General features: G+C 34.1%; 1 protein-coding gene across 1 annotated transcript; it reads left to right on the top strand.

The window, feature by feature from the left end:
* Positions 1-2,993: 2,993 nt before the first annotated feature.
* Positions 2,994-11,508, top strand: LOC110020339 (probable serine/threonine-protein kinase PBL19). The gene is made up of 4 exons (XM_020718403.1): positions 2,994-4,096; positions 5,112-5,372; positions 10,527-10,649; positions 10,727-11,508. Exons 1-4 carry the CDS (start codon positions 3,719-3,721, stop codon positions 11,282-11,284), a joined length of 1,320 nt encoding a protein of 439 aa, XP_020574062.1. The 5' UTR covers positions 2,994-3,718; the 3' UTR covers positions 11,285-11,508.
* The last annotated feature ends 4,082 nt before the right edge of the window (positions 11,509-15,590 follow it).

The raw sequence follows: 15,590 nt of genomic DNA, 5'->3' as shown, positions 1-15,590 counted from the left end.
ATATATATATATATATATATATATATATATCATTGAAGAAAGACTCACATAAAAAGATTAATCATTTTATTATATGATGACATATAATTATCACTCATTAACTAAAACATTTATAATTAGCTCCCAAATTGAAACATATCTCTGCACACTCTCCATTTTGCGTGCAAGAGTCGCCCATATCATAATCATTTTGTAATATCAATGCCAGACATTGTAGGATGCCTAAAAATATATTTAATGGCCTCAATATTCACTTGCTTGTTGAATGGAGATGTAGACATATCTCAAAGAATAACATTTTCTTTTTCTAAACACTAAATTTTTTTTCAATAACACCCCGTAAAGAAAAATGTCACTTATAAAATATTTATTTTCTCCCTCAAACTGCATGGCTAGCCCTATCAAAATCTGAGAGGTAATATGTTGTTTCAAGATATGGCTCAAGAAGCCCGTGTTATAAAGGATAATCAACATCAACTGGGTAATATTTTCCTACATAGAAATAATTTGGAAATACTCGTTAGAAAATAAGCTATAAAATTTGTTAGCTTAAAATTTCTATTCTTGAGGCTGCATAAAGAAAGTTATAATGGTTATTTCACACAAAATAATTGAAGATCTGACTATTATGTGCACTGTTTTCTCATTCAGTCATTACAAAAAAGAAACACAAATTGAAATCATATGCATCCATAATATTTTGTGTTGTTAAACCAGAACACCCAATGTACAAAATATTTTCACTTTGAGATACACATGCATCAATATATGCGTTATGTTAATAGCACCAATATAATGAGTATAATTAAAATATATTTTAAAAAATGAAAACTAAAATCTATCTCTAAATATAGCATGTATCAGGGATTAATCAACATCTCTTTGGGTGTGTTCTGAAATATGGAGTCCCTAAGTGACATAATTATGGAAGATAGACAAAACCAAGCATTCAAACCAACTGAAAATATCTATTAATTATTTATGAGTGTCAGAATTGCTTCATAACATATCTAATTGACTTAGAGGGTTAAAGCTAACACATCTCTTGAATTCATTCTTGATATTCCATGGAGACCATGCTTTTGATGTAGTTTCTTCAATAGATCTAGAAAACTTGTTGTTGCATACAAAATAAGTTGTGAAACCTGGTTGGGTGACCCGAAAGTAATTCTCTAATTCATTTGTCCTAGAAATGTAATGATGTCTGTAAGGAGTAAGCACAATATGTGAATTAAATTATTCATATATCAATCCTAAAGCAATTGTAATAATTCTTCTCTGACATTTTCTTTCATTGTTATTCGTCATTTATTTAAAAAAAAATGATGAAGCGTTAGAATGAAGAAATCACATCAAAAAGAAATGTCTCGAAATATAAATATGAAAATATGTTTGTTTAGATAATATATCAAATAAGATTGCTGAAATGATGACAAAAAAATATTACACTTATACATCACAATTGCTATAAAAGAAACATATGTAATCAACTTTAAGCTCAGTGCCATTGAGATAAAAAAAAAAAAAAAAAAAAAAATCTCTTATCGTTGTTGGATCTTTCAAAAATTTCATGGAATAATAATGCAAATATATCTCTTCATAAATTTCTGAAGTTTCTTCTAATATTTTTATAACATTTGGAATAAATGATGGTGGTGCAAGTGACCCAATAGGCTAAGAGGGAATACTACTACATGCATAAATAAGCTGAGAAATCTGATTTCGTAAGAAAGCAGTGTCATCTTTATTCTTTCTTCCACCACTAGGCCATAAAGATGACTACAATTTTGAATGGCTAGATTCAACACATTTGGTGACAGTATGAATGGATCATTCACTTGAGTCGGCTTTATGCTCAAAATCTGCTGGTTCAGATAGATTAATGCTCGGTTTTTAACTTGGGGTCCATGCATGGTCATTAGAGGCAACAACTCCACCGAACTTTAATCTAGCTTTTTTTCTAATTTCGGGTCAATGCCACTAAATTTAATTTTGTTCCATGTTTGACATAACCTACAAGTGATGCACATTAATAAATGTTGATATATTGAATGGTTAACAAAATTATGTGGAATACTTATCCGCAAACACAATTTCACTTCTAATCTTTCCTTCTACCATTGTTCAGATGCATCAATAGTCCAAACATTTAATCTAGCTTCTATTCTAGTTCTGGGTCAGTGCCACAAATTATTATTATTATTTTAATGTTTGACCTGACCTACAATTGATGCAAAAAATAAGAAATGTTAATATATAGAAAGGTTTAACATAATTATGTGGAATAGTTTAATCGAAAAAAACATGATTTCATCTCTAGTCTTTCCTTCTACCATTATTCAGATGCATCAATAGTTCAATTTGTGTGATCCCAATCATCTAAATGTTTTCTATTTTCTGGTAATTCGAGCCATGTTTGACTTGAAAGGCCCTCTCTAAACAAAAATGATGTTCCATATGCATCTGCATTGTCCTTTCTACAATCCAGAATAATCTAAAGGATAATTTCTCACGAGTAAGCCAATTTTAGAGAGGTAAGCGATCAAATTTGCCTGAAGGAAAACTATTGACGCCAACACCCCATAAAAAATAAGCATAGAGAGATTGAAACATGAAAACAAAAAGAGAACAAATCCCCTCATACTACTCAAACCATGAAGACAAAGAGTTCGAAGAAATCCCCAGTGCAAATCCCAACAGAAATAAATCTTCTCATATACTACTCAGATCATGAATCATAAAGACACAAAGATAATCCTCATAGAAGAAACACTGACTTAAGAGAGACGAAATCCCACACAAAATAACAAAAAAGAATCTAGGGCAGAGAGATCCAAACCCTTAAATACACATTTGTAGAAGTGAGGCGGCAAACACATTCTAAAAGAGCTGAAATTGTCACTATCAACTAAAAAATTAGTAGAAACAAACTCCAAAATTTAAATATATATGGCGAAAGCCGGGCTTCGGATTGCGCCCCGCTTGTCCTTTCCTCCCAGCTCACCCCTCTGGAATATTGCGGAGTCTGAAGTATAGTTGTGTAAAGGAACTGAAATTGCACGACACAGGGCAGCAAGGAGCAAACAAAAGCTTCTTTTTTATTCTATTTTCTGCTCTCATTTGTTAATCTCCCGAGTACCGACTTGGTAGATGGCGACGCGGGGGATCAGAGACTTTATGAAAGCGTGCTGATTGAGGAGAATATATCAAAGTGAGCTGGTGAAGGAAAAAGGACAGTGGAATGAAGTTTTCAAAGTTTTTCTTTCTGTTTTTTCCTTCGCGGGCTTTGGGTCTACGCTTGATTTAGACTCTCTTCTGGTTTAGATAACTGCTCCGCTTTCTTTCTTCTCCTGCATCCTCATCTGCGCTGCTTCTTTTCTTCCTTTCCTCCACTTTATTTATTGGTTCGGATGAATTTAATCAGAAAATTAGCATTTTGATGCTGTTTCCACCTCTTGTTTTGCTATTTTGCTGATTTCCTTTGAAAGCTCCATTTTTTTCCCTTCAGGCGAATTTGATCGCTTACCTCGAGGGATCCTATGTTTGTATTTGTATATGTTTTCTTTGCTATGTTTAATTTCTTGGTTACTTAGTTCTCCAGCCTTATTGATTTTCTTTGATTTTTAGCCCCTAACAATAGTTTGTAACTAGATCCTAGACATCGGCCATGTCGATCTAGATATAATCCCTTAAAAACGCCATCTTTATTTTCCGTAGTATGGGTTGTTTCTTGTACTTCAGAGGGAGAAGCAGGAACAAATGGAAGTACGCCCCTGAGACAACTAGGGCATCTTCTTGCTCTTCAAAGAAAGAAACTTTCAAGCCTGACGATTCACTGATCACAGCTCCAACAAGCAAATCTTTGAGCTCTACGGCATCGCCACGGAGCCTTCCTTCTTTGTACGAGGAGAGGGGGCAGAACTTGAGAGTTTTTGAGCTCAAGGAGCTTAGGGCTGCTACTAATGATTTCAGTAGGTTGTTGAAGATTGGGGAAGGAGGATTTGGTGGCGTTTACAAAGGCTTTATCAAGCCTCCAAATGGTATTGGAGAAAGGATTACAGTGGCTGTTAAGATCCTCAACCAGAATGGTTTGCAGGTTTTTTTTTTTTCGCACTCTTCTTCTAGTTTCTTTTGCATTGCATTTACTAGAAAAGAATAAAAATGTTGAATTCAATTTGGTTGATGGAGATGGTGAAGATTAGGGCTCATTTGGTAGCATAAAGTTTCAAAATATTCTTTGAAAATATATCATTTTTACAGAATTTAGTTAGAAAAGCACATTAGATTCAAACCCCACAAACTTCCTCAAAATTTCCATACGAGTGATTATTTCATTTTCAAAATCAAAATGTGTGAAAATGGAATCACTGTTTTCTAAAACATGTTTCTTAAGTTCTAGCAACCAAACGAGCCTATCTAAGGATTTGGGAGCTTTTTTCAATATTATTGGGTTGTCTGCTTTTCAATTCAAAATAGAGAAATGAGATACAATAGGAAGACATTATTATTCTTTTAATTTTAATCAAAAAATGCCGGAAGAAAAATTCAATCATTAGTCATGAGGAACAATGACAGAAGTAAACAGTGCTGTCAATCAAGTCTTTATTTAATTTGTTAGATTGCACCAAGTATGGCTGATCAACCCATTGTGGGGTTTATCTTTATATATTATTATATATGCGTGTTTATGTTTAGGAAATATTTTAGTATTGGTTGATGTCATACACACGACCCAATTCCTTTGTATTTACATATCTAACAACAAAACTCTACTTTTTTCATTTATACTACCCAAATATTTCATATCACATAAATAAATACCCCTATTTTAACTTTTAAAAAGTGAAATAGACCTTTTGATGCATAGGTAAGGAGGCATACATGTTAACAATGAAGTTTTGGTGTTAGATCTATAAATACATAGGAATTGACTGGTATTTATGTAAATTTTTCTTTTTTTATTTTTATATAAATGATTCTTTAATGCTTATTAGACTTAAGTTTTTAACCATTTTGATCTGCTTGATTTGGTATTTATGAAGTGAGTGGCTATTAGTAGCCTTATCTACTTCTTTAAAATTTCTAATTTTCTCTTGTTTTTTTTCCTTCAGGGGCATAAGCAATGGCTGGCAGAAGTGCAGTTTCTTGGAGTTGTTGATCACCCAAATCTTGTAAAACTCATTGGATACTGTGCTGTTGATGGTGAAAGAGGGCTGCAAAGACTGCTGGTCTATGAATTTATGCCCAACAATAGCTTAGATTATCATTTATTCAGCAGAGCTCTGCCTCACATTCCCTGGAATATAAGGCTCCAAATAGCTTTAGGTGCTGCAGAAGGGCTGTTATATCTGCATGAAGGATTGGAAGTTCAGGTTACCACTCTCTACTTTCCCTGAGAATATGTACTGCCGCCCATGGTTTCTGATATAAAAATTTCTTTTCAATGAATGTTTTACTACTTTTGTTTTACTTGCTAGTTCGATTTTCAGATGTATCTTGAATCTTTGTTACGGCTTGTGAGTTAATCTTTGCTTTTCTGAAATTTTCATGCACAACAATGGGCATAGTTTTTATTAAGAGAATATATTAATGCTTTATGAGGTAAGTTGCCAAGTAAAAATTGGAAGTAATCATATGATCAACCATGGTGTTAATAAAATTAATTATTGAGGTCTAGAAATAGTATTTATTGTGTGGAAAACCCAGAGTTCATTACTTCTTTGGTAGATTTAGTGATGTATTTTCATTACTCCTTTCAAGGTACCTGATTATTTCTATTTTTGCAAATACTAAACAAAGTAAATCATGCTTTCATAGATCTTTCAGCGTAATATTATAGTATTTTCACTGATCAGTTTCAGGAGGGCTGGCAACGTCAGATTATTTTGCTGCGTGTTATCATTCTTCTGAACCTGGAGATTTATATTTGTATCTCAATTTCTGGCACTTTTCATGATTAGGTTTACAACTAGAGCAACATAATTAATATGAAAATATCACGAGAAGGAATTATGATGTGCTATTTTGTTATAAAATAATAATAATAATAATAACAAATCAAACAACACGCAAAGTAGATACACCAATGTTTACAAGGTTAGGCATTAACCAAGCTTTGCATACATGGGAGAGGACAGATAATCCGATCTAATCTTAATAGAGAAAGGTATTAAATATGGTGTACACAATGAAAGAAAACTTACTAGATCTTCCTAAATCAAAAGCACCTAAACTCAAAAGCAGAAAATGCTTCAAAGAAGTTCACAAACAAAATTATTATTTCTTATAAAGACATTAAAAACTATGATAAAGCTTATTAAAACACTCATTGGAAGATACGCTACGGGGTGTAGTGGCCGGTGGCAGTGGGTAACGATTGGTGGTGGGCTACTACGATGGTGATGGCGGCAAATGATGATGGTGGTGCTAGCGGGCGATGACAGCTTGCAGTATAATCCGAACTTAACCAAATCAACTGAGTCTGGAATACACTACAAATGACTTATGGGGTGGGGTTGGAATACAACAAAATCATACTCTGTTTTTTTTCTTTTTTTCAAGTCAAACATCAATATTTTCAGAATCAATATTTTCAGAACTCTTGCATTTGAAATTCTTTACATCCCTTCTACTTTAAATTAAGCATCCTTCGAGTTTGATTTTTAGGAAGAGTATTTTGAGGAAAGTTGATCTGTTGTTTACAATTTTCAGGAAGATGGTGTGAAATTATTAGAAAAAGTTGTGGGTGATTTGATCCTAGTTTGGAAAACTTTAATTTAAATAATGATACTCTAAATAATAGCATAATAAGTGTAGAATTGAATTTGTTAAAACCTAATAATCAAAACTTAGATCTAATTGGACATTATCACCTGAAAAGCTAGGAAACATTTGAAATCGAGCCTGAGTTGCTCCTACGTGATGCATCATACTAATCATTATCTGAGAAAAGTCCTTATACAGTGCCTAAATCATCCAGGAGATAGTTACTACGTCTCACTAGATATATTCTAAAGCTTGCTTTTGAATCTGAATTGTCTAGTAAGGTAAGATAGTACATAAGCCATAATATGTGTACACATCATTTGTTACAAACAAATTAGTCATTTGATATTAATTATTTATTGTATCTATATCTAACCGTATGTAGAAAGCTTTAATGATCCAAGTTAGAAAGCTACAATGAATGAAGGAAATATCCTCCTAATGGAAAAAAACAAACTTATAAACTCATTGACCGCCTCATAGGAATAAAGTTGTGGACTCGGATGAATCATTAGTGTGAAATATAAAGTTGATGGTATGCTTGAATGCGTTAAGGTAAAATTATGGCAAAAGGATGCGCCCAAACTTATAGCATTGACCCTAAAATAGTTCTATTAGTAGCCAAGATCAATATTGCCCTGCTCTTGTTATCTTTAGTTCCAAGTCTTTATTGACCATTACAATAGTTTGATGAGAAAAATGCATTCCTTCGTGGCGAGCTATCCGAAAAAATTTACATGAATCTCTCACTAGGATGCATGGCAATAGAAAAACAAAAACAAAATGTGTAGGTTGAAGTAATCATTATATAGATTAAAATAATCCTCTAGAACTTTCGAACCACTCACCAAATTCATGACAATCATTGACTACAAACAAAATAAAGTAGATCATAAATTCTCTTTAGAAATCAAACATGGAAAAATCATTGCATCCATTTTATGTGGATGATATAATTGTTACAAGCAAGGATCTAAAATAGATGAAAGCTCTACAGAATTCCTTATCCATGAAATTTGAAATGAAAGATGTTGGCCCCGCCCCCTTACTTCTTGAGAAGAAACATATCTATTGAGTAAATGAATCTTTATATCACAATGAAATTATGTTTTAGGTTTAATACATGAAATTGGTATGTCAACCTGCCAACCAGTTGACCCTCCAATAGAAGAGTGACTGAAGTCATGTATTAAAATAAGCTAGGTATCCAAAGATTTTTTGGAAGATTAATGTACTTAGTTCACGCAAAATAAAATCATTTCTTTGGATTGGGTGTAATTAGTTAGTTCATGCATGGTGATTTTAGGAAACATTTGTGCGTTGTGAGGTATTTAAAATTTGCCTCGGGGAAGAAAATTTTATTCTCTAAAAACACAAACAAGCAAGATATCAAGGTATATGCATATGTTGATTGGCAGGGGGTAGTAAATGATTTGCATTTAACTTCAATATATGTTACCTTCATGGGTGGGTGCTTAATTACATGAAGAAGTAAGAAATATAACGTTTTCGAAAGATCTAACATAGAAGTTAAGTACAGAGGAATGACCTTAAGGACTTGCAAAATATAGTTTTTGAAATTTCTCTTACAGGACCAGGTTATCATTTAAAGCAATCAATTCAGCTACACCGGGACAATATAGAAGCATGTATATAGCCCATAATCCAATTCTAAATGACCGCACAAAACACATTGAGGTAGATAAATTTTCATTAAGAAAATAGATGAAAATGTTATAGGCCAATCAAAGATTTGGTCAGTATATCAGCTAGTAGATATTCTTAACAAAGTCATATCCAATTAGGCGTTTTCAAAATTTTTAATTAAGTTGGGCATGCGTAGCAACTATGCACCAACATAAGAGTGTTAAGATTATCAATCGCAGAATTTTTGTCCATCTCAACAATCTTGATGCTCCGGTTATATGAACCACATGATGATAGTTTACCTTAACAATCCATCCACACACATGCTATCTTTTAGTTATTATTAATTATATAGTAATTTTTCCTTAATTTTAATATTAATAATTGGTTATTTACCACCTATAAATATTTAGCACATGTGATTCGTCCGATTTTATTTTGCAGGCAGCTACATAGTTTTTGTGAACCCTCAAATACAAGGTTATTTCTCTTCATGATATTGTATAACAAGATAAAGCCGACCATAGCCCTCAACTATTGTTTGCCGATGTTTTAATCCTAATTCGTTGTCTCCATAGATAATTTAGATAGTAAAATCTTCTCGTACATAATGCTTTAAGAACCCTAACCAACAGGGGCATCCAAGTATCTCAAAAACCTAGCCAAAACTTTGCTTGCAAATCCTAGCTATGTGCACTAATTATATACCCATTTATCTTAAGATAATCATCTTGAGAGAGAATAATCTTCTATGCATATCTCTCCATGCGCATCTCAAGCTTGGACTTAATAAATAATTGTAAGGCATTAATCCCAAGCCATCTATATAGGTGCTAATTCCAAGAAATCAAGGAGGACATGTGGATTGATGAGGCTATCTTTACATATTGTAATTTATGCTTTACAAGACAGAATTGCAATTGTTTGATCTCCATAGGAATGTTCTAATAGCCATTTCTTTTCTATATTGAGTCAAATATAACATTTGTATTGGAGTAGTTGTTAAGTGATGTGATTTTTTTGACCAAAAATTAAGGATGCTAGATGTGTAGTTAATTCAAGTTTCAATGCATGTAAGTCATATGTGTTTAGATCAAACAAGACCAAGGAACTAAGGAAGGCACGTGGATTGATGAGGTTATTTTTACATTTCACAAATTATGCTTTACAAGATAAACTTGCAATTATTCTATCTCCATAACAATGTTCTATAGGCTATTTCTTTTCTATATCGAGTCAAATATGACATTTGTATTGGAATAATTGTTAAATGATATCATTCTTTCGACCAAAAGAGACTAGATGAGTATTTAATTAAAGTTTCAAGGCACATAAATCTTATGTCCTACGTCAAACAAGACCAAGAAGCCAAGGATGGCATGTGGATTGTTGAGTTTATTTTTACTTTTTGCTATTTATGCATTACAAGATAGAATTGATATTGTTCGGTCTCCAAAGGAATGTTTTATAGTCTCTTTCTTTTCTATATTGAGTCAAATGTGACATTTGTATTGGAGTATTTGTTAAGTGATGTCATTCTTTCTCAACCAAAAACTAAGGAGACTAGATGAGTAGTTAATTAAAATTTTGAGGCACATAAATCTTATGCCCTACATCAAACAAGGAAAAAAAAAACTAAAATATAAATATCAAATGTTTTGCTCTCATCTATAGGCTTATGCTATCAAGTTGAAAATGAGTTTAACTATTAATATATCTTTGCTCTACTTTGATTCCTTTCTTGCACTCCCAAACCATAGGTTGTAGAAATTTCTTAGGATGCATGGCAAATAACCTTGCAAGGATTGCGCATAATGCCTTTGATGGCTGTCTGGTAATAGATCTAAGTGAGATTAAACATAAATTTTGCCAGAGCAAAAATAACACTTTTAAATCCTGGAATCCGTAAATCTGATTTCTTCTTAGTTTTCTTCTCAGATTTGACTTATATCCCGGACTTACTTAGTCCTGCTGCTGGCAGGATTTAATAAATTCAAATTTACAATATTTACTGAAGCAGCTTAAGCAATTAACAAATAGCCCCTTACTGAACTGCCATTACATCAACTTTCTGCTCTACTGACTTGCTTCTACTGTTCTCCATGGTTTGGTAGGTGATATATCGTGATTTCAAGGCGTCCAACGTGCTATTAGACGAGGAATTCAAACCCAAATTATCAGACTTTGGTTTAGCAAGGGAAGGTCCTACAGGAGAAGAAACTCATGTATCGACGGCGGTACGTCCTATTTCTTATCAGCTTAACAATGTTTCAGTTTTTACCTGAAGTCTGAAGAAAGAGGATATTCTCCGTAGGTGATGGGTACCCACGGCTATGCAGCTCCCGATTATATCGAGACCGGCCATCTAACTTCAAAAAGCGATGTTTGGAGCTTTGGCGTCGTCCTCTATGAACTCATCACCGGAAGGCGGTCGATGGAGCGAAACCGTCCTAAAAACGAGCAGAAGTTGCTGAACTGGGTGAAGCAATTTCCAGCCGAGAGCAAGCAGTTTAGAACGATAATGGATCCAAGAATGAATAATCAGTACTCCATGAGTGGAGCGAGGGCGGTCGCGAAGCTCGCAGATAGGTGCCTCTCTAAACATGCGAGGGATCGGCCGAAGATGAGCGAGGTGGTGGAGACTCTGAAACAGGCATTGAAGCTCAAAGAGGAGGATGGAAAGGAGGAGCCTTTTGAAGAGGAAGCGAATGCCGCTGCCGTCGCCGCTCATTCGGAGAGTGAGAAGGAGAATCAGAGGGGGGATTTGTTGTCGGCGAGGAGAAGAATGCTTCATCTGGCGAAACTGGCGCAGAGCACTAATGTGGTGGGAAGGAAGAAGCTTGGACAAATTGCGGGAGGTAATCCATCATAGCCATGCGTTAACTAACTGGAATTTGGAAAGCTGCTTTTTTTTTTTTTTTTTTTTTTTAAAAACAATTTTCTCATATTTAAATGTTTGATAGAGAGCTCATGGGTCATCGCAGTCAATGATCATAATGGATGAAAATTAGGTGCAGGTGAACCCAAGGCTTGTAATTTTTCTTTTCCTTTTTTTCGTAGGTTATTGTAAACTCCTTGGCGACTGTACTATTTATTTCAGAGGTCTATAAATCCTTGATTTATATATTGAATGAGGAATGGGATCCTTGAAATTTTATATAAAGCTTATTGTAAGATTTGATGTGGAAAAACAATTATCCCTCATCAATTTCATAGAAAAAAATTGCAAGATGAATAGAAAGATGACTCACACATTAGAAAAGTAATAAAATCAAAATTGTCATATTAAAAAAAGGAAATCAAAATTATGACATATCAATAATTTTAAATCCTAAAAATAGAAAGTACTAATAATAAAAGTAAGAATAAAAGCTTCCAGAACAATCATGCTTCAAGTTATGTGAATGTATAAACTGACTTACCAAAGTTATGGCAAAGTTGATATATTGTCGTGTTTGTGAGAAGTATATCAAGTTTCCCACCAACTTTTGATATCGAGATGTATTCGCTAAACATCTTACTTCTCATTTTTCAGTTTCTGGTTGGGATCAATTGGAGTGTCTACTGGCCTACTACCACTCATCCCTACTTCCTTTAGAAGATCAAGAACATTTTTGTTGGGAAAAAAATAATTCTTATCTCCGATCTAGTAACCTTTAAGCCAAGGAAATGTCTCAAAGATCCTATGCCCTTTGTTTCAAAAACTAATGAGAGGGAAGTCTTCAACTGCTTCATTTCATATATGTCTTCTTTGGTGAGAAATATAACTTCCACATACACAATCAATATTGCAATCTTCTCATCATTTGAATGTCTGAAGAACATTGTATGATCTCTATGTCATTTAGTATACTTCTAACATTTAACAAATAGTGCAAATTTCTCAAACCACGCTCTAGGTGATTGTTTTAAATGTATAAGAATTTTTTTAATTTACACACCTTCGTGTCAAACTTTTTACTAAATTTTGGAGGTGCATCCATATATACTTCTTTCTTTATGTCCTCATTAAGAAATGCATATTTTATATCCAACTATTGTAAGGGTCGGTCGAGATTAGCTGCAAGTAAAAAAACTCTTATAGAGTCTTGAGTTTGCTACTTGAGCAAATGTTTCTAAGTAATTAATGTTATAGTTCTGTGTGATTCAATGATAACCAATCGATTCTTGTTCCGTTCTAGAGAACCATTAAAATTATAATTTCTGGAAACACTCATTTGTATTCAACATTTTTTTCCCTCTAGGTAGATCAATCAATTCTCATGTGCCATTTTTTTCTGAGTTTTCATCTCCTCGAAGGTAGCCTCCTTTCCCCTAACTTTTAGAGTATCTCGTATAGTATTAGAAATCTTTATACAAGACAAATGTGTAGTAAATGCCCAAAAAATGGGTGAGATATTTTCATATAACACATAACGAGACAATGGATGATGGGTGTAAGATCTAACACCCTTACAAGTAGCAATGGGATGAATGTAATCATTAGAGTTCAAATTTGGGCTAGACTTTGGTTTAGGACTAAAAGACTTAGAACTCGAAGATTAAGTGGACTGATCATGGTATTAAGGCTTAGTGAGTGCATTACATGATTGATAAATTATTGGCAATGCAGAGAATTCAAGGCTTTTTCTTTTGAGTAGTCATTTGTCCTTAGTAGAAAATGTCAAATTGTACCAATGTCGTAGTTCTTTTTAATGTTTTCTCTTTGTTGGTTGCTATAGGATTATTAATATCATGAGATGACATTATGAGAAGATCTAAACCATCTTCAATATGTAAAAAACTTGACTCACTTTCTTCTGACATAATATACCTTGAATATTTAGGTTGAACAATCAAGGTTTGGGAGATATTATTTTGTGATTATTTGATTTGAAGAAAATCTTGAAAAATAGTAACTGAATCTTTATTTTGTCCTCCTTGAAGATGAGATGAAAATATGTTCTAATTCAAAAAATGTGATATCGATTGAAACAAATATTTTTTCGGAAATAAGATCAAAATATTTGTACTCTTTTTGGGTGAGAGCATGACTAACAAACACATATTTTATGACTTGGGGTTTAAGTTTTCTTTGATTATGACTATGAATGTGAAAAAATACAATAAACTCAAATATCTTTAAAGGTAAATCAGAAGAATGACAATCTATTAGATAAATTTTCTAAAAAACATCAAAATGTGTTTTAAAGTTCAGTACTCTTTTGAGTGTTCTATTAATGAGGAATATACCTGTAAGAACGACTTCATCTCAAAGATATTTTGGTACCTAATTTGTAAATATCAATGTCCAAGCTACTTTTAATGAGTGTTTGTTTTTTTTAACCACACCATTTTTTTTGTGGGATGTCGACTAGAGTTTTGATGAATTATTCCTTCCCAATCGATCGACCCATCGCTTCGGCCCAACCGCTTGTCACGACCCAGTTGATCGATCACTCTGGTTTAGTTGACCATTTTTGGCCAACTTCATTATATGGGTGCATGATTGAATACATTTCTCCATCATGCTGCATGTTTCTTTGCATGGGTATGAAAATTCTTTTGATTTGATGTCTATGGCACTTCATTACATGTAAAAGTATTTATGTCTATGGCACTTCATTGCATGTAAAATTATTTTTGTCTTGTATGTTTTGCATTTGGCTTATTTGGGTGACTCTTTGAGCACCCTCACCCGCGGTGTTTCTTTGAGCATCTGCATTTGCAAGTATCTCTCCCCAGTGTCACCGTATGCACATGGATAAATGTTTTGCACCCTTCCCGAGGAGTTTGCTCACTTATAAAACACTTACCTTGTTCCCTATGACACCACTTGGGATTGTTGTAGATATTTCACATTGTGCTTAGAACGAGTTATGCTTCTTAGCCATTGAACTCGTGCACAACACAATGTGTGTCCACCTGGGTACGTGAATCTCACTTGCACGAATCACATTGCCTGGTATATTCGGGACTCTGGATTCTACATGCTTGTCTTTTTGCCTTTGGCGTTTGTTGCACTAATGGCATGTTTGCATGTGCTCATTTGGGTGCCCCTTAGGTATGAAGTAATTCCCTTATCAGTATCCCATACTTGATGCAAACTTACTTATAGCTAGTGTCTGTTTGTCGCATAGCACCCGAGGTTGGTTCCCGAGCGGTAATTCCTCTTTATATGTGGTTTGTTCTTGGTACACCTTTTTGTGTGTGTCATGTTGTATGTGACATTCTTGTATTCATTTGCATGCAGGTTGGTCCCCGAGCGGCGTAATTCCTCTTTATATGTGGTTTGTTCCTGGTACACCTTTTTGTGTGTGCCATGTTGTATGTGACATTCTTGTATTCATTTGCATGGTGTGTGTGCTTCGTCCTTTTGTTCCCGTTGTGATTGTTTTGTGCCTCAGTCAAACAATCACAATGTGGGTCTTTTGTATGTTGTATATGCATGACTAATTTGCCTTGATGACATGTCCTACTTGTTAGGAGAGCGATCCATTTGTTGGTCGTGATATTCAAACAATCATTGCTCGCGAAGATATTTTGGCGAGCAATGCGAGTTTTTGTATTACAAGCAACAAACTGTACAACTGTGCCAAGAGTCCAAATTCTCTAAAGTACTTCACTTGAGTGCTACAGACCCACATTTAATGGTTCTTTATTTTAAAGCATAAAAACAGATATTTTCTATTATGTCCTATTCACTTTTGCTTTAAAATTTATATATATTAGGTCATATGTGAGGTCATTCTTTTAAAATATCACCCCTCTAGTGACGGATTTTAGATCCCTTGGATCTTTAGGATGGAGTCCTTGTGGCGACCCATTCAAAATCATATGGTAGCCCGTGACTTAACTATTGCACCGTGCACACACTTAGATGTTAGTTAGGACACTACGATACATAGTGTGCTGGCCAAGGTGCTAGGTAAGGACTAGGATGCTAGGTAGTTTTTCTCGATACTCTGACTTGGTAGTTTTTCCCGATACCCTGACTAGGTAGTTTTTCTCGATTCTCTGTCGGTTTGGTTGCCTTAGACAAACATCACTTTTGTGTTTTTGGTGTATTTGCATGTTTACTGAGTTTGAGACTTGCGCACTAGTATATTAGGGCCGGTCTTTATGCAGGGAGTCATGTCCAACAGGGATGAGTTGTAATGATTCATGTTAACGCCTTTTCTACAGGTGCTATAAGCTCT

Source organism: Phalaenopsis equestris, unplaced genomic scaffold, assembly GCF_001263595.1.
Source record: "Phalaenopsis equestris unplaced genomic scaffold, ASM126359v1 Scaffold000094, whole genome shotgun sequence".
NCBI lineage: Eukaryota > Viridiplantae > Streptophyta > Magnoliopsida > Asparagales > Orchidaceae > Phalaenopsis > Phalaenopsis equestris.
The sequence above is the reverse complement of the archived record's forward strand: the minus strand, read 5'-3'. Positions and strand labels throughout refer to the sequence as shown.